General features: G+C 29.4%; 1 protein-coding gene across 1 annotated transcript; it reads right to left on the bottom strand.

Annotated features, from left to right (window-relative positions):
* Positions 1–1737: 1737 nt before the first annotated feature.
* Positions 1738–18316, bottom strand: LOC117174801 (transferrin-like). Its single transcript, XM_033364175.1, has 9 exons — positions 18101–18316; positions 9179–9415; positions 8822–9100; positions 8453–8610; positions 4708–4832; positions 4232–4636; positions 2531–2991; positions 2287–2408; positions 1738–2202 (listed from the first exon to the last, which is right to left on the bottom strand). The coding sequence occupies exons 1-9, from the start codon at positions 18156–18158 to the stop codon at positions 1894–1896; spliced, it is 2154 nt and encodes a 717-aa protein (XP_033220066.1). The 5' UTR covers positions 18159–18316; the 3' UTR covers positions 1738–1893.
* Positions 18317–21066: the final 2750 nt, after the last annotated feature.

Here is a 21066-nt window from a genome sequence, read left to right as displayed (position 1 = left end):
TTTTAGCAAAAATCTCGAAAAGAAACAATTTTGTTCTTTTGACTTTTTTCATATCGTGTGTAGTTTTCAAAAAAATGTAAATTTTTTTTCAAAGAGAACAACATTGTTTCTCCTCTCCAATGTCAGGTAAAGGTCAGTCTTTCATGCATGGCAGTTAATATGATAAAATATGATCAGATTTACGTGACCAAATGCTTCTAATATTTTGTAATCGTTTAAAACAAGTTATATCAATATTGCATGTGGACACTTACACACATCATACATTATTTCCATATAGTTACTGAACCTATTTAAGGCCTGTTTTTTTTAATTTAAGAATATTTAGGGCGGTGGCACAAATAAAATGTATGCTTTGGTTGAAATTAAAAAAACCGCCAGCTACACCTCATACTTATAAGCCTAAAGGTTATTTTAAAAAATACGTCAAACTCTTTGGAATATTGAACTGTCGAGTGATTTTTGTCCAGAAAAGTGCTTTTTGGAACACAGTGGCGGTATAAAGATTTACGGAATTTGAAAAAATGTATTCGTTTAGTTCAACGTTCCTCGTAATTAGAAACTGTCTAATACAATGTTTTCAATAATTTTCAGGATCTATATGCGTGTGGATAGGTGTCTGGAATGTGGATGTGACAACTTGACTTTTTTTTCATCAAAATAATTCACAGTTGATGCACTCATGAAAAGTACCTTGTTTATAATGCTTTTCTAATAAAGATTAGAACTAAAGTACAAGAAAGTTGCGGTTTACTAACTAAATATATTTACAAGAATAGATTATAAAATTTCCCTCAAAGTCGATAAGAGAATTGTAGATGGGCATCACATAAATAATAAAAACTTAGCGATTATGAGTGATAAAATTAAACTTCATTACAATATATAACTCTTTAATAAGAACACAATAAATGTCACTTATCGATTTTTAAAAAATTTCCATTTCTGTGTCTTTTTGCAATTGATCATAGTTTTTAGTCATTTCAAAATATAAATGCATACCTGTTCAATTTTTATGAAAGAAAATAACATTTAAAGATATTTTTTTTAATCCTCAATCATAAATGAGTTATCATATTAATCAATTACTTTCTACATGCAATACTTATCACTGTATATCTAGTTTCAAAATATAATAAAAAGAATATTTTTCAGTACTAAAATTAAATTATTATTATTATAAGCAATGCAAAAAAAATATAATAATAGATCAATTAAAATTGATCAAATATTCAAGTCTTCTTTTAAAACTATTGGTATCGAAATTTCAATACAAGTTGAATTTCTTTGGGATACAATATTTAACAATCAAACAAATCATAGCAATAGATAAGCTACAGCATATCAAAAATTGAGTAACAATGATAATGATCTTACCAGTAAATATCGAGATTAACTGCAGAAAATGTGGAAATTAAAATATTTGTTTATAAAAAATTATTGTCACTTAAGATATGCTCGCCATATCAACATCATGAATATTATTATTAAGAAAAACAGTGTCTACAAACTGTGTCACAGTAATATAGCAGGAAAAACATACGATTATCTAAAAAAAAATATATTTAGGTCTTTTACGAATTTACTTGTTATAATCAAAAATTCGGTTTTTTCAAGAACAAAAAAAAATAAAAAATAAAAAGTTGTATGGGACAGCACAGTAGACGTTAAAAAACGTTGCGTAAGACAAAATTTGATTTAACGATCCATTTTTGAAAAAGAAAAACATTTTCAAAACACATTTTATCACAAATTTTATTTTACAAAATATCTTAAGAACTAAGACAGGAGGAAACTATCTTGATAACATTATTTTATAAAAATTAATTCTTCTTCTTAAGTTAAATGATTAACTTAAAATTTCAAATAAATTCAGAACTTCAATCAAAAAGCTTATGGAACTACATTGAAAATTAATGACAGAATTAATAATGATGCACTAAGAAAACTCAAGGTTGCAGATGAGGGGGAACATTTTTCTGTCTCCGCCATTAATTCTTTATAAGCTTGAATTTTTTTATAATCAGAGGTTTTAGATACTAAACTAACCGTCGAATCTTTAAAAAGTAGATCTTTTGTATTATTAAACTGTTTATAAAGATGAATTGGTGTTCTGTAGTAGGAAAACCACTTATCTAACTTCAAAAGCACTTCAACGATGTTCGACTCATCCACCTCTGAATTTGTATTCCTTGACACCACCTACAAGTTGTTAATGTTTTCATAACATGCTGTAGTTCTTAAAATAAATTTATTTATAAAAGAATAATCTCATATTCAACTCACCTCACTGTCAATAGTGATAGCCCAGGTACAATTATCATCTACATTAAATCCAGTATTCGTAGCCAACGATCCATTTTTACACAAGACGCGATATTGATCTTGATTCGCGATTACAGTAAAATCTGTGAAAGTGATTAATTAATTTAATGTGATAGTAATTTTTTTCAAAATTCACTTTGGAATTATTTCGAAGATTTATTTTAAAGATTTATTTCATAGATTTGGTATGCGCTTTAAATCTTACCATTCAAATTTTTCGTTTTGATGAACGCAATATCAGCAACATTATTTTCAATACATTTAAGAGCTCCATCATCTCGGAAATATATATTTTTGTCATTAGCTTGGCAATTGTATTCAGAACATAAAGAGCACAAGGAAGATTTTCCATCTGCGCTCGAAGAAATTTGTAAACGTTTGTAATTACTGTCTTCAATTCCAGGAACACAAGCTTCGCTCCAAATTTCAGAAGCGATTTGCTTAAAATCGCAGGATGTACCGTGAGAAGTCAGGTTGGTTTTGCGGACAACGTTGAGGAAACTCATCCATGAAATTCCACCGTATTCTGGAAAGCAAGCTCTTTTGCCTTTCAAATCTTGAAGACTTGAAAAATTAGATGATGCGGAATTTTTAATTACTGCAAGGACAACATTGCTTTGTTCCCCATCAATATCAGCGTAAATCACAGTAGACAAACTGAAGCCTCTGAAAAAATTAATAATAGGTATATAAAAAGAATTTCGGGATGGTAAATATTCTTTTATTTGTTCGTACAGGAAAGGGCTATGGTTTTTTTCAAAAATAATAAAATTAATTCTTATGAAATGAAGTTTTGTAATACCTTATTTTTACATTTACTAGCAAAACCAATCGCGCGCTAAGCGCGCGTATACTTTTGCGTTTTGAGGAAAATAATTGCTCATACAATATAAAAATTTTGAATAACTATTTTTTTATTTATTTTTTTTAAGGTTGTATAAATATAACTTTTCTAAGATTCTCGAGAAATTTCAAAAAAAAAATGGAAGATTTAAGATAAGTGCCAAATCCAAATTTCGAACAATATTTTAATTTTTAACCAAAAAGATGAATTTTCAACAAAAAATGTAGGTAATAGTTGAGATTTCAATAAAAACGTTGAAATTAGAAATAGGTTAAAATAAAATAAAAAAGATGAATTTTCTTGATTGAAAAAAGATTTTTCAGTCAAGGAAGAATAAAAGTCAACCAAACTAAAATTTGAAAGAACAAGTAATTGTTAGTTAAAAATAGAAATTTCGAATAACTATTTACTTTTTGAAGTTTTTTTATTTGTTTTGAAGGTTATATAAATATCATTTTACGAGGGTTCTTGAGAAAATTCCAAAAGATTTTTGAAGATTTCAGATACATACCAAATCAAAATTTCAAAAAAAAATTTAATTTTTACCAAATAGTTGGATTTTTTATCAAGAAGATGAATTTTCAACGAAACATGTAGGTAATAATTTATATTTCAATTAAAAAATTTAATTTAAAAAATGTTGAAATCAACTTAAAACGATGAATTTTCTTGACTGAAAAATCTTTGATCTTGATAAAATTTGATATCTTGATTAAAATTTGAGAGAACAAGTAATTTTTATAAACAAATAAAAATGTCAAAAAACTATTTATTTTTAAACCATTTTTTACATTTATTTTTCAGATTGTATAAATATAATTTTCCGAAGGTTCTTGAGAAAATTTAAAAAGATTTTTAAAAATTCTAGATATTTTGAAAAAATTTATAGAAAAGTCTTAAGAATGTATTTTTATTTCACAAGAAGTTTAATTTTATAAAATTTAAGGAAAAATTCGGTTTAATTTAAAAGATATTTATGACTTGCACAAGTATAGAAAACAATATAAAATATTTAACTCATTTTTGGAAATCTCTCAACGTTTTAACCCTAAGAATACTTACTTTCTGGCTACATATCCATAGTGAGAATCTATAGTCATGATATCAGTTTTACCTTCACTGATACTTCGGAAACACTCAAAATATGAAGAGGTTTTCTCGCACGAAATTTTTGGTGTAATTCCAAAAATAGCAGCCGCGTTCGCAACCCACTGACATTTACTTTTCTCTGCTTCATTTATTGTACACCAGTGGATTCCTTTGCCACATTTTTTGTATTCCGGAAGATCTAGAGAGGATGCGGTTCTATTCTCACTTAGATAAACACTATGTGGAATTAATTTTGGCAATGGTTTTGCAGTGAGATCATCCCGTATTACAATGTCTCGTAACGCTTTCGTCCAATCATCGCTATTCGAAGATACTAGCCACTTTGTCAACTTTGGCGCTAATTCATCAGCTGAATCTCTGTAATTAAAAGAACGAACGTATTATATCTGCAAATCTTTTTTGTTCAATCTGACAAAATTAGATCTTACTCTCTTGCAGCAATTACACTCCAACGTTGCTGAACCCAAGCACATGGATTATCAAACTCCAAGCGTTTAAGTGTCCCATTTGAGCATAACATTTGAAACATTGGTACTTTTGCATAATTGTTATTCTAAAAATGAAATATAATTTAATGCAATCAATAATAAAAAAATTCTAGCATAAAATTCGAACTTAAATAACTTAAATAACTTAAAAAAATAACTTTCTTATTAGCAGTAAAATACTCAACAAAAACGATTCAGGGTAGCTTAAAAAAAAAGTTTCTGGTGATTTTCCCGGTTACCAAATATTTCTCCAAATCATGAAAGTTGAGAAATTAAAACTTCCACACAAGATAAAATGTTCAATTTAAATATTGATTACTCCACTATAAAATCTTCTTCTTACTTCTTTAAACATAATATCTTTATGTTAAAAAAATGGACATATTTTTTATCTTTAACAATATTATCGTTAAAAAGTGAACTGAGATTTACTATAAAGATCGTTTCACCCAATTTCTTTGAAACAGTTCAAAAAATTGTAAAAATTTAACGGTAGTCCAAGGGATTGCACAACAACACCGGCACACACAAAAAAAGTGGTCTGTCCGACAGACTACACGAGCATATCTATATGTTTTTGGGGTCGCTGAATTCGAATCTGGTGTCTAAATAACCAAGTTGGTTCGTATTTTTCTGAAAAACGAAAAAATACACGTAAAATCGACAAAAACAGCGATTTTTCAGGTATATTTTTGCAAGAAAAATTTTTTTCACCCAGTGGACTTAACCAACATATTTATATGTCTTTTGGGTCGCTGAATTCGAATCTGAGGCCCCAATAACCAATTTGGCTCATACTTTTTCGAAAATCGCAAAAATAGACGTAAAATCGGCGAATACAGTGATTTTTCTTGTATACTTTTTCAACAAAAAATGTTTCATGCCCGGTGGTCTAACTCAGCATATCCTTATGTTTTTGGGATCGCAAAATCTAAATCCGGGGTCAAAATAACCCAGTTGGCTCATGTTCGATCGAAAAATGCAAAGATAGAGGTAAAATAGACGAAAATAGCGGTTTTTCGTGCATATTTTTGCAAAAAAAAAAAATATATCTTCATCCCCGGTGGACTTATCCAGCAAATCCTTATGTTTTTGGGGTCACTGATTCTGAATCCGGGGTTCAAATAACCCAGTTGGCTCATATTTTATCGAAAAACGCAAAATTAGACATAACATCGGCGAAAACCCCTAAACCTTTACCTTACTCGACTGGGATTGTCGTTCACTGTAGATTCCCTTTGCAGATAAGAACCACAGATAAGAAAGCTGATAAGAAAAATGTTGCAGGATCCAGAATTCATTACAAAAATATCTGGCACTGAAAAAGATCCCTGGCTTAGTTTTAAAAATGTTGTAAAAAACTTTTTAGGTAATAAGAAAAGTCCAGACTATCAAAATGTAGTTTCAGAAATGGTAACAAACTTTGGTAAACTAAGCTGCCTTATGAATTTGAAGCTACATTTTCTTTATTCGCATATAAATAAGTTTCCAGACAACCTGGGAGACTTTAATGAAGAGCAAGGCGAACGTTTCCACCAGAATGTAAAAGAGATGGAGAGGCCTTTTGAGGACAAAAGGGTTCGATACAAGCGATATAATAAAAAATAAAAAATAAAAGAACCTTATGAGCGTGAGAGACAAGGGGACTTACGCTACGTCCACAAGGGGACTACGTCCACGTCGTTGTTCCTGGGTAACGCTAAAAATAAATAAAACTTATTTACAGAAAATCCTACTATTGCCATGCAAGGAGGCTAACGCAAATTAAAAACCCCGAAACGTAAGACGCAAAGGGAATCTACAGTGAACGACAATACCAGGCGAGGAAGGTAAAGGTTTAAAGGTTTAAATGTTTTCGTCGATCTTATGTCTAATTCTGCGTTTTTCGATAAAATATGAGCCAACTGGGTTATTTGAACCCCGGATGCAGAATCAGTGACCCCAAAAACATAAGGATATGCTGGATAAGTCCACCGGGGAAAAAGATATATTTTTTTTTGCAAAAATATCCACGAAAAACCGCTGTTTTCGTCTATTTTACCCCTATTTTTGCATTTTTCGATCAAATATGAGCCAACTAGGTTTTTTTGACCCCAGGTTCCGATTCAGCGACCCCAAAAATATAAGGATGTGCTGAGTTAGACCACCGGACATGAAACATTTTTTGCTGCAAAAGTATACAAGAAAAATTGCTGTATTCGCCTATTTTACGTCTATTTTTGCGAATTTCGAAAAACGATGATCCAAATTGGTTATTTGGGCCTCAGATTCGAATTCAGCGACCCAAAAGACATATAAATATATTGGTTAAGTCCACCGGGCAAGAAAATATATTTAATTTTGCAAAAATATACATGAAAAAGCGTTGTTTTTGTGGATTTTACGTCTATTTTTTCGTTTTTCAAAAAAATACGAGCGAACTTGGTTATTTGGACACCGGATTCGAATTTAGCGACCCTAAAAACATATAGATATGCTAGTGTAGTCTGTCGGACAGACCACTTTTTTTGTGTGCCGGTGTAATTAATGAATCAATTTAATATTATTTCAGAAATTTCAAGAGCTTCTCAGATATCGAACCAACATTTATGGAAGCACCAAGAAATGTTCTTATGAATTTTATGAACAATTTATTTTCTTGAAACCATTTAAAGTTCTTAAAAAGGTTCTTTTATTTAAAATTTTAAGTAAAATTATTGATTAAAAGCTAAATAATATAAAAGCTTCGTTATATGTTAATCATCAGGTGAAATTTTTTTTTTCAATTTAACATAAAAATAAGGTACCGCAGAATTTCCAAAATTTGCAAGACTTCACACGAATTTGCCAATATTTTTTATTATTGAACCATTTATTTGTTATTTATAGAACAAGTATTGCTTCATTTTTCTCAGTAGTAGAATTTTCTTAAAAATTCATAATTTAAATTGGTAATTAAAAATCATAACTGCGCATTCAAAAGTTATTTTAAATTGAAATCATAGACATTTTAACGATGTTAAAAAGTATTAGAAAGTATGATCTCATAAAGTAACCAATGAAATTGAAAGTCATTGAATAGATTTTATTCTTAGAAATGGGATTTCTGCAGAAAAAAAACATTACTGTCATTTTCACCGGTCAAAATAAAAATATTTTAGTTATTGTAAACTTTCAAAGTTTATTCATTCTAAAAACGAAAAAAATGATATATTTTCTAATTTAAAGCTTTGAAAATAATGAATTCAAGCATATTTAAATCTTTCAAAGTTAAATAATTACGACCTTCGTTTAAAATTAAAGTATTCTTAAATTAGGACCATTAAGCCGTTAAAAAATATATTATTGAAAAATTGTAATGATAACTTGAAAACCAATCATGAAACATTTTCATGCAAGCGGAACAATTGCATGTTACTTCAAGTGAAAGATGATGTGAAAACTGATGTATGCTACAATAAACTGTCAAATTGACAGGATAGAATTTGCCGCCAGACCAAAAACACGCGAAACACGAGCGGACAAAGTGAATAACTGAATTTAAAGATTATTGCAATCTTTCAATTATTAATATTTTTTGTTCATTTCCCAGTGAAAAAGAAAAAATTAAGTCAAAGAATCCCAAGGAGGGTGGGAGATCGTCGGTTTCGCCATCCTGTATAATGTAGATCCGTGTTGGAATTTATTAGGTAAATAAAATACGTACCACGTAGTCACGTGCATAATTCAATGCTACATAAGCCACTCTTCCTCTTTTTTCTTTTACACATTCGAGGGCACCTATATGACCATGGTTTTCACTATTAGTATACGAGCAGGCTGTCTTATTTCCACAGAGCGCACACAATTCTGGATATTTTTGTTCTGTTGAAAAAAGTGATAATCAATTAAAAGAAATTTAAATTCAACTGTCAGATAACAATTTAAACTTAATGAATTATTATTAATTTTATCACAATTTAGCTACACCAGGCAACACATTTTATTTTCCCCCAGGGGTTCAATTAAAAGAAAACATGTTATCAATTGGCGAGGAAATGGAATCCATTGTGTCAATGGACCTAATTCGACTTACTAAGAGTAGCATCTAATGTCTGGTCTGCAACCCAGCGTCCCGGTCGACAACTTTTGCCAAAGAATTTGTTCAAATTGAGAAGCTCATTTTCAGCATAAGTTAGTTCTTCGTTACATTCAGATCCAGTAGCGCTCCTCTCAAATTCTTTCAAAATACGATCGTTGAAAGATTGCGTTTCTACAAATCCAGGATGGCATAAGCCTCCATCCTTGAAAGAATTTAAATCGCCAGTAGTTTCGTTGAGCGATACCAAAGCGACCATTTGATGCTCAAATATTTCTGAAAAACCCAGTCAATATTTTTGTTTAAAATATAACAAAATTAGTAATGGTTGGAGAAGAGAATGAAAATAAATACCTTCTGTCCTCTCTCTGTGTCGTAATTCATGGGAAACTTTGATTCTATTGGGAAAAACTTGATATATCAGGAAAAGTTCGTCGGGAGTAAAAACTCCGAAATCGACTTCGTTTTTGATTAATTTAAGAGCACAATCTGTGGCATCCAGAACCTTCACACATGATACACTACTATCCCCTTTTTTTATCCTTGCACATTCATCATCATTATTCCCGCTACTTGATCGACAGATCTTATCTGAAAATTCAATTCAATATTTAAATAAAATTAGTATTTTTTAAATAAATGTAACTTGTAAAAATATTACTACAAGAAAAGATTTTTTTATCAACTCGTAATACTTCAAGCTTTGACGCCTCCGATTCTACAGAACTAAACTCTATAGCAAGCCTATAGTCTCTTTAAAAGTCTCTTTAAAAAATTCAGTCGAAAATCCGACCCTAAATAAGACCGAACATCAATTCGTATACTCATGGTCGTGAAATTTAAACATGATTTAGGGTCAGATTTAGGAGCGGATTTTATAATATCTTTCAAACTTTGTAAGTTAAATCATCACGGCAAGACTGCATACGTATTTATTTTAATTTTAATTGTAGACAATAAAATCCTAAATCGTAATATGGATTCTGTACAAAGTTATAAGTTAAAATAAAAAATAATAATTTAAATTCCATACACAATAAAATTCTACAGCAAAAAACTTTACACTCTACAGAAAAAAATTTATGAGGAAAAATTTGGTTTAATATGTTAAACCTTTCAAAACTTTGGTTCACTATTGCAAGAATCTTTATAACCATTGCACTGATGGAAATCACACTACGGTAAGATAATAAATAATTTTCGCATAATAAGTCATTACGCCTCGATGAAAGGGACTCGGATCCGAGTCGAAACTAGTTGGCGATTTAAATACAAACAATTTTAAACAAACGGAAAAGGCATATACTCCCGGGAAAAAATTACTACAACTCCATCCATTGTAGGGTCGATAGGGGTAAGTGTGATAAGAGGGTTAGCGTGATAACAAAAAAATTTGGAATGAAAAACAAATTATGTATTAACTTTTTTTATTACAACATGATAATTGTATCTTATTTGTAGGAAAAAGGTGGCTGCCATTAGTTATTGCTTTAATCTATTATTTTTAAAAAACTAAGATGCTTTTAGAGAACTACTATTCGTAATTGTCTCATCAGGTATTTTGATTTCATTTTTTTTCTACATAAAGCAACTTTTGCTGATTTTTTTAGGAATGAAGAAATATATTATACTTTCTATCAATATCTGTTTTTTATTTTACATTTTTATAATTTTTAATGATAATTAAGAGACGGTAATTAGAAATCAAACTAAGGGGTAAGTGTGATATCTGTTTTTTCTTTTTCATTGTGAAATACCAAAATATTGAAATTTTAAAAATAAATATGGTGAAAAAAGCAATATATGCATTTCCACAACAAAACATGTTTTTCATTAATTTAGAAATTATAAGATTTAAAATAGGTAAGTTTTTCAATATCACTGAAGCTTCATTCCAAGTTCAAACTTTTAATTTTATTTTCAATAATATTCTTATAAATGCCAACAAATTGGAAGGTTAGGGGAGTCTTTTTCGTGGAGCTCAGCTGCACCCACTCTTGGTACGGGGAAACGTCATCGAATTCGCGTCCGTTCTCTCTGAATAGTGCCGCCCCCCCCCCCCCGCCCCCCCGCAAGTACAATGCGTATATGTTTGGATGTTTTTGTTTTGATACTGAGTTGATAAAAAAGAGTCGTTTTCATACAAGAATAATAACCAAAATGTATCATTAGTTAAGTACCATTAGATACCTTATTAGGGAGTGTCTTGTGCAGGCACCTATATAGGATCCTATGTCATTTCCTATAGGTAGCACCTATAGGTGAAACATATAGGATCCTATACAGAAATCTATATAGGAATTTTCAGTAGGGATTAAACTAGTACATAATCTATTTTCGTACATATGTTCGAGTGGCACTATTTAGAGAGACTGGATTGAAATGCCGACGCTCTAATCGATACAGCAATGGTGGCGGATGCGTTCGAGCAAGAATAAGGAAAAACGGCACTATTCACAGAGGCACTATTCAGAGAACGAAATATATAGTACAATTATTTATATTTCTCTCTCTCTCTCTCTCTCTGATTCTGTCATAATTTCTTGTCCAATTTCGAAGTTTATTGGTAAATTTTAAAAAGTTTAAAAGAGACTAAATGGCGGTGGTTTTTCTGAAAATATACCATGTTAATTTATTCAAAATTCCATCGTTTTTTTCTCTTGATTTTTTTCAGATTAAATCTGCAACTGCGCCTTGATAAAAAGAGATATTTTTTTTGGTCTGAAAAATGAAAACGCACGTTTTTCCAAAAGACCGCAAGATATAAAAAACGTCAAAGAAATAACATTATTTTTCTAAAAAAGGTTTAGGAAACTGTCTCTTGACACTTTTTTCCATCTCGCGTTATTTTCTATATTTTTCGATATTTTTATATAATATCTATTTTATATAATATCTTTAATATTTTATTTGTATTTATATTTTATATAATATCTATAATATTATTTATATAATATTGTATATAAAATATACAATTTTTGGGTATCTAAATAATATCGAAAAGTATAATTTAACAGTCCTTTTCTGTTTTTTATCACAAGAAAAACTTGTATTGTAAAGAAAAAAATGTTAAGGATTTTTTACAAATTTTCGCAAAAATTTGAAAAATAAATAATAAGATATAATAATAAGAAAATAATAAGATAGGAAAAAGCGTTGAAAAGATATTCTTCTAGAATTTTATAATGTGTTGAGGACAAAGGAGTGTACGATTTTCAGTCTGACTCAGGGTATATTCTAAGAATCTAAGGGGCAGAGTTAACCAATGAATAGTGTTATATGAAAAAGGGGCAATATTAAACATCGATTTTGGACAGTATTACATTTTTCAATAAAAACCGTAAAGAATGAATAAAAAAATATTGAATAAATAATAAACTATGTAATTAATAATAAAAGCGCACTGTCTGTGGTTACGGAATTTTCCGTAAATTTGACCTCTTCAACAGGTCATTCAGAGCTAACGTTATGGAATTTTTCGTAATTCTAAACCCTTTCCCAGCCTGCTCAGGGCAAACTTTACGGAAAATACCATCACCATAGACAGTGGCTAATAAAATATATATTGAATAAGATGTCTGCTTTCCAACGAAAAAACTTAGTATGTATAAGTGACTTTTGCCATAGAGGTTATTTTCTCATGCGCATATATCGAATAATAGTCTCTATGGCAAATGTCACTTACTAGGGTTTTCTGTTGGACAGCAGATGTGCACTTATATGAGTATTTTCATTAAGAAGATTTATGCTAAAAATATACTCAATTATTACGCAAAATATTGTTAAAAGATCCCTGGAAATACCGATTACCGCAATTTGTGACACATACGTGATGCATTTCGAGAATTACCCATTGCCGTAATTCCCGGCCTGCATTAGAAAATGATAAGTTTAATCAATTTAATTATCTTTGTGTTTAACGTGTAAGGATAGATGGGTGATTACCCATCTTGCAACATAATTGACGCGCTAAGAACGACGGCTAAATAAAGCGCACTTTGGTCAAAAATCGTTTTTTACAGTTACAAGTACTTTAGGTTTTGGCCTATCGATGAATGCTAAAAATGTGTAAAGAAACAAAATTCTCTCGTATTTATGTTTCGTGTGATTTTTGTATGCTAAAAGATCATTTTCAAAGTTTTTAAAGTGTTTTTTTAAGTTTACAATAACTTTCTTAATTTTTCTGGCAAACATACAGAAATGTTCGGTAAATTTCAAGATATTTTGGGTAGGTTTAAGGTATTTTAAAATAATTCAATTTCCTAAGTTAGAGGCCACATCTCTAGTTTATTCTTTATTTCCACCCTAAGTCAAAGTTTCTATGAAAGTACCGCCAGGCTACTTCTTTTTTGAGCACATCACTGCCTATGACCACTATTTCACTAATTGTAATAACTTTTCATTAACTTTATACGTTATAATTCATCCAGAAGTATTTTATGCTTTTTGAATGAATTGGATATTTCCATAGATACGAAAAATTCCCCAAGTTTTTTTACATTAAGTGATTATTAATTAACTTCACAATAACGATCATGAAAACTCTCGTGGATAATTTATGGTTAGAGCGTGAAATATACTTGTTAAATTAATAAATCGTCCAAAATTTTATAATCCGTTATATTTCGTCGCCCTAGAGTTATTCTACTGCATGTCTACTTTTTGAAAATTTCGAACAATTATTATTTTTAGGCTCAGTAGGTATTAAACTTTGTCCCTAAGTAAATTTTAACCTGAAATTTACTCACTAAGCTATGGCAATAAGTAATTAAAGTAGTGACGTTAATTAAAAGGTATAATTATATTATGCCATGTCCTTTTTTTCATTGTTATAAGTGAAAAAATGCTAACTTTCCAAAGAAAATTTTATATGGTTAATCTAATATCAGTGTAAGCAATAACAATTTTGTAAATACATTTAACCTTGAAAGTTATCATGAGAATATTACTCGAAAGTAAATAATTTGGGATTAACTCATTTAATTCAATTCTGTTGGACATTTTACTTAAAACTTGCATTACAAATAGTTAAATTAAAAATATTTTGGGGACATAGCGTACTAAAATTCGGAGAAAAAACACATCAATGATAATATTAGAATTTGTGTTAATATGTTCCTGATCACACATTATTTTTGACTGATAAACTTATTTTGATATTTAACGACATTTTAATAGAGTATAATACGATTAAACTTTGAAACCCATTTTTTCACTTTGACAATTCAGAAACATGGCGAAGATAACTTTATGCCGACGAGTTATTAAAAAGAGAAAGTTTAGGAATTTGTCTAAACATCACTTTTTCTTTAAATTATTATAAATTTCCTTCTACACTAGCACTTTTTTTTAATCGCACAGACAATCTATGCTCAAATCACATAATTATTTGTCACAAAAATATGTTATTTTTTAAATGGAATAAGACGATTTGTATCTTACCGATTTTTTGAAAAATTTTTTGCAAAGTTGTGAGTATTCGAATTTTTAAAATTACATATTATTGCGGATTATCAAAAAATTGTCCAAATTTTCACTGGAACTATATTTTTTAATATAATATAGGTATTAGACTTCTTTTTTAATTCTTATACAATTTCAGTCAAGTTTAGACTAAAACGACGAATTTTTGATAAAACAGTTAAAATTCAAACCAATATGGATGATAATTGAATGTTTAATGAAAAGATATTCATTTTTATCCAAAAAATATAAACTTATAACCAAATATATATAATTATAGACTTTTCAACAAAGAAAGGTGATTTTTAAACCAAAAATATGACAATTCTAATAAAAAAAAGAAATTTTCAACCGTAGAGTTAAACTTTTTATCCAAAAATACAATTGTTTATCGAAACAGTGGAATTTTCGACCCAAACACTAGCATTTTTAACCAAAAAGATCAATTATATACCAAAACAATATAGCAGTTTTTTCAACTAAAATGAATAAACTGTTAAACATATAAAGTTGGAGTTTCTTATTGGTGTCTAGTAATTCAATTCTACTTTAACCGAAGCAAGCGAGAAAACGAGGAGATTCCTTAAAAACGTTAGGAAAAAGATAATTTTTTTAAAAAGGCGAAAAAAGAGAAATAGGGAAAAATAGGGAGAAATAGGATATGTCTCAGATTTCAATGAATGGTTCAGATTTTTACAGTTTTGAAAATCATTAGACAAAAAACCCCTTCTTTATGTAATTATTTTTAACAATGAAAGTATTTCTTAACCAGATTATTTATTTTTAAATAAAAAATGTGACTTTTTAACCAAAAAGTTAAGTTTCAATCAAAAAGTTAAATTTCAACCAAATAGTTGTCTCTGAAACAAAAAACTTAACAAATTTGTAATTTTGTAATTTTTGCCTATAATTTTTTAATAATTACAAATTTAAAAATTTGTAATTTTAGGCCGATAAAAAAAGAAATAGTTGAATTTTCAACCCAAAGAGTCGATTATGCAACAAAATAGTTCAATTTTCAGCGAAAATAGTTGAATATTAAACCCATATAAACGATTTTTCCGCAAAATATTGAAATTTTCAAGAAAAAGTTGACTTTCGACCTATTAGTTGAATATTCGACCAAAATACATGATTTTTCAACAAAAAGTTTTTTTCCAACCAAACAGTTAAATTTTCTAGCAAAATATTTGAATTTTCAAGCCTAAAAGACGAATTTTCTCCAGAAAAATAGAATTTTCTATCAAAGCAGTTAAAGTTTCAACCCAAAATGACGAATTTTCGACAAATGCTTGAATTTTTAACCAAATCAGTTGAATATTCAATAAAAAAACGACTTTTTTACAAAACAATTGAATTTTTAAAAAAAAGTTAAGTTTAAAACAAATAGTTGAATTTTCGAACAAAAAACACAAGTTTTCAACAAAAATTTGATTTCCAACAAAAGAATTAAATGCTCAACGAAATAATGCTCATTTTTAACCAAAAAAAATACTAAAAAAATGAAATTTTCATCAAAATTAATGAGATGGAAAAAGAGGCATTTTTTAAAAAATATAAAAATGGTAGATATGGAAAAGACTATGAAGTCTGCGACAGGTTTCCATTCAATTGCATTTCTTATGTTTCAATGAACGACCCAGATTTTTATAGTTTCAAAAATCTTAAGCTAAAAAATATCTTTCTCATACAAATTATTGAAATATATGACTTGCATGAACAGATTAGAATTTGGTTGTTTTTAAAAGAATACGCTTAAATTTTGTACGTTACCAACTGAGAATGTCCTCCCGATGATTCTTCGGTATAATAATTTACAAATATATAGGAATTATCAATTATTTCACCAATTTTCATAAAGAAATTTTAAGTTAGGCTATTTTTCAACGAATCAGTTCAATTTTTTACGGAATCAATTAAGAATGTCTCTACAGTGTCTTTTTGCAATAATAAATTCTAAACTGACGAAAAATGTTTATGAATTAAAGAACACTTTCAAATAAATTTAGAATTTAATTATTTTACAACAAATATGCCTAACTTTTGTTTACAGAATCGTCTAAGAATGTATTTTAAATTACTATTTGCTATGATACTTTTATTGTTTATAAAAATTACTTAGCTAATTAATGATTGTTATTAATTTAGAAATTATTACAGCAAAAAGTTATCAGAATTATATTATCAGTCGATTTCGTAAACAAAAATTTGACCTTTTCGTGGGAAATTAGCCAAACAGTAAATTTATTATGAATGTCGTTTAAGCAATCAATAATTTAGATAAATTTGAAAACTATTAAGGCGAAAAGTCATCACAAAGATATTCTTAGTTAATTATGTAAATAACTGAGCCTATTAATTGAAAATTCTTGATTTATTCATGAAAATTGTTGAAATAATAATTAATAAATAGTTAATCTAGAACTATCATGTTACTCATTTAAGTAACCCGTTATTTGCGCAACACTTCTCCAACCCAGATTGCTCAAAAATCTCTCTATCATTTCATAAATGCTTAAAAATTTTAATCGTTTAATTTTCAAATAGAAAATGTTCATTTTGTAATGTTTTGTAAAAATCTCTAATTTCCAAATTAAAAATTTTTTTTAATTTATATTTTTAATCCGTCACTGAAATTTTAATAACTTTTTCTACTGAAATATCAACTTAGAATTTAGTGATTTTTAACCGGTTCCAAATGTATTTTTGCGAATGAAATCTTGAAAAATTAATCACTGATTAAAATTTCAGAGTAGTAAGCACGAATTCATTTTTTTTATTCCCTCTGTAAAATTTAATTCAACAAATTCATCTACGCCATTGTATGGTCTTGAAAATGGTTAAATATCCTGAGCTGATAAACTGGCACAGGTATACGTAAGCGACGCCTTGGTTCCGAGATAAGCAAGCAGCGATATCATTTTCATTATACGGTTGCTGGATCTTATATTTTAACCAGTGTAACGTGTTTTTAAATCTTGTAAAATTAGAAAACGATACGAGATTGATTTTTAAATTTTTTCAATAGTTTCAACTTTTTCCATACAAATTTATTCAGATTTATTTTCTGTAAACATAGTGGACATTAAATTTCGATGTGCTTAATCATTCCAAAAAGTAATAATCGTTGCATTTTGTATACCAAAAACAAATCTCCTTTACTAAATATTTTTCTTAGAAAAGAATTTGTGAGGAAAATTGGTACAGATTCCCTACTACTGTCAAATTAGAGACATAAGGGGCTCTTTATACTGATAACGGAAAAGTTGAAATCAGTGAAATGTCACTTAAATTCCAATCGTTATTCACTGACTCATCAGTAAAAAAGTAATTGAAGAATTAGAGGCAGTTACTGAAGATTTTATTGATTCCCGTGGATTTCATTTCAATAATGAAAATCATGAAAATGAGTCACCGATTCAAATTTAGAGCAAACATTGTTTGTTTCTTCACGCCAAGCCGGCACGGCACCTGTGCCGGTTCCGCGTGACGTTTTTTATAAGCCGCGAGCAAAGCCTAATTTTTACTATGTGGATTTTATTAAATTTAATATAAAAATATATAGGCCTAATAGATTTAATGATTTCACGATGATTCATCATAATAAAAGGATGTATTTCGGGTTTCAATCGTGTGCAAAACTAAGAATCTTGCGACTAGGTCCGTAGTTTGGTACACGATTGAAACCCAAAACACCTCCTTTTAATGTATAAAGCTAGTTTCACATATGTTAAAAATTCTTTTTTTATGTCTGAAGTTCTCTAAATGGAACGGTACCACTGATAATAAAATAAGATAATAACTGTAACTTACATTCTTTTGCTGAAACGAATGACCCACAAAATAGGGCCAGTAAAATAAATTTCCACATTTTGGATCTGAGTTTCCAAATTTCAATTTGTGTCACTTGACGCGACACTCAGGGGACAGAAACTAGCCTTTTTCACGGACCGAGAACTCACTTTAGATCTGCCGCTCACCGCTTCACTTCTGATAATGAATCGATAAGGAGTGTGTATTTGAGCTCACGCCCTGAACACACCATGCGGTGCTGATTCACCCATATTCGTAGATAAAGCCTTCAGACTCCATTAGTTCTTTCCTACTCCTTAATTTGTCACATCCGGCCTATGTCAGAATGAAATCAGATTATGGGAAATACATGTATGAGATTCCGGGGAATCCCTAAAATTCAAAATCAATTAAGAAGTTATTTTAATCTTCTTTTCTGATAGTACGTCTTACCTGTAAATGTACAATTACACATGTGTCCGTATTCTGTCAGATTCGGGCAGTCCTGAGATTTTCAAACAGTATGATATAGGCCCAGAGTTATTATATTAATAATAACAATATGTAAGAAAAAAAGTATTAAAAATAAATTAAGTTGCATGTAAAACTAAGCTTGACCGAAGGAACAACCTGCCTTTACGAAAAAATATTATAATAAAATCATTATACGAGGTCTGTCTGTGTCCGGAAAGTGTGTCATTTGCGATGGTATTCCCTTAAAAATAATCCTTAAGGCCATGTGATGAGTGGGTCACGTGACCAGATTCCTACCTTAACCTCTTTTTTTAAGGGTGAAGTGAAAAAGGGTTCGAGATGTGACCGATTACTCTTTCTAAGACCAGTCTCTAGCAATTGTTTTTTTTTTTTTGTTGCAAAAATCAAGATGACGATTTTCGAACACGAATGAGATAGTATTTGGCGAAATTTAATGCAACGCTCTGTGTTCGGTGCGTTCGATCATAGTGAAATGCGTCGCGCAAGTGTTTATAGTTTATACGTTAACGCAACTGCGTCCGCTGGTCATATCAAGATTGACAGGCGTATGCTACTTAGCAGGGGGACTCACAAGGGTTCCCCTTAAATGCTAAGCACCGGTTTTGACAATAGCACACCTAGGTACAAAGTTAGAGCACACGGTTGGATACTTTCTGGACAGATAGGCCTATAATGATTTTTAATCATTTTTTCGCAATTAAAGGAAATTCAGTTTATAAAGTCATTCTATAGAAAAAGATGATAGAGTAATCACAATTAGAATAAAAAATAGAAGAATAATGAAGCAATTCATGTAAAAAGTAAACTAACTACAAAAGAACCACAGCAAAATTATGTGAATTCCCTTCATATCAGCAAAATCCCTGGAAATCTCATTGTAACCTCTTGCTACCTTTGGAAATATTTCTAAGTCCATATTAACATGTTTAAAATCGGTGAAAATTCGTAGAAATCCCTTGGACATTTGTTAGCCCCTTTTGAATTCCTTTGGAATCATTCAGACAGTTACAAAAATGTAGAAATCATAACTTTTAAATACTTTGAAAATATAATAAAATTTATTACCTGAAGTTACTTAGAAATCTCTTAAATCTTGTGAAAGTTTTTCAAATTTCTTGGAATCTTTCGAAACCCTACATAGTTCTTTGATCTCAATAAAATTATATCTTTTAAATCTGGTAAAATACCTTAAAACTCCTTAAAATTTGTTGCATCGCTAGGAATTCCTTGAAATTCCATTTATTTTCAAAAGGTCCTCGATATATTCTAACAAAATTTTAATACTGCCCGATGAGCGACTTCTTCTACTATTTATTTGACATAGTAAAAAAAGGTCTATGAACTCAGCGAAGTTATCATTTTAGAATAGGAGACAAATTAGTACTCAGTACTTACAGAGATATTTGGAAAATATTTTGCGTAATAATTGAGTTTCGAAATTCATCTTTCTTTCTTAAAGTAATGCTAAAAAACTTTTTTTTAAAGTTCATTGCAGTGCATCATTCTCGAATTGGCCGCGAATTGATAATCATACCCAAATATTGAACGTAATATATTAAATCAAAAAATTAATTCATTTTAATTTATTTACTTTCATTTGTTGGAACTTGTCCAGGTTTTTATTTGTTGAATAGGTGAATAAATAATTTTGTATTTAAAATTTTTCATTTGAAGAAAAAACGCAATTTTTTACGAGGTAATTAGGTTTTCTTTTCATAAAATTAAAAATTTTATATGAAAATACCTTCAACTATTATTTTCAGATCAGTCATGCATTATAAACGTATTCTACCATTTGAAACCTAAAGGCACAGGTAAAATGACTCATGTGAGCACAGAACAGAATTATGTACCCAGTTGAAATAAGTAAACTTGCGTATCTAAAATAATCGAGTGAAATCTTTTTAGATTATTTTGATATTTGGGTCATTCCATTTTATTTCGCCGAAGTCGTTTGCAGCCTAATTTTAAAAAATGGTATACTTAACAATAGTAATTGTAAATGTTTTGCGACCCTGAAGATTCCTATATCTATAGATTTCAAACTTGATAATTAATTATAAAGAAACTAAGCATCAGATCAAAGGACCAAAAACACCTTTACATTTTTGAAACAATTAAATTATTTTATAATAATTTCAAACTGTCACTGTAAGAAAACAAGCCAAATAAAAAATTCTTTCATTGAATATTCATTTGTATCAAAAGCCTTTGAAAGAGCGCGAGAATACGTACTTTTGATTCAATAGCATTTGTATTCAATTTTGCAAAGCATGCTTAAACAAAAGAAGAGTCTCATAAAAAACAGAAAACACAAATAGATTCGTATAAAAAGACGCCCTTTTTTACTCAAATAGCAATTTTCAGGAAAGCTATCAATATTGCTATTTTGAGGTTTTTTAAACGAGGTGCCGTCTAAGGTAAAATTGGTGATTCGACTGCGAAAAATTTGAATTCTGAATTATTTGACCAACTTCAGCTTATAGTTGGTA

The sequence above is a fragment of the Belonocnema kinseyi genome, chromosome 6, assembly GCF_010883055.1.
Source record: "Belonocnema kinseyi isolate 2016_QV_RU_SX_M_011 chromosome 6, B_treatae_v1, whole genome shotgun sequence".
NCBI classification, from domain to species: Eukaryota; Metazoa; Arthropoda; class Insecta; order Hymenoptera; family Cynipidae; genus Belonocnema; species Belonocnema kinseyi.
Note: the sequence above shows the minus strand (reverse complement) of the source record. Positions and strands in the feature narration are given on the sequence as shown.

What these genes read in the sequence shown, in the direction of transcription:
- LOC117174801 (XM_033364175.1), bottom strand. Translation starts at nt 18,158, where the DNA reads ATGTGGAAATTTATTTTACTGGCCCTATTTTGTGGGTCATTCGTTTCA. An exon ending in TATGGATATGTAGCCAGAAA is followed by an intron (nt 2,992 to 4,231) that starts GTAAGTATTCTT and finishes TAATTTTTTCAG; the next exon opens with AGGCTTCAGTTTGTCTACTG. An exon ending in CAAAACGAAAAATTTGAATG is followed by an intron (nt 2,409 to 2,530) that starts GTAAGATTTAAA and finishes TCACTTTCACAG; the next exon opens with ATTTTACTGTAATCGCGAAT.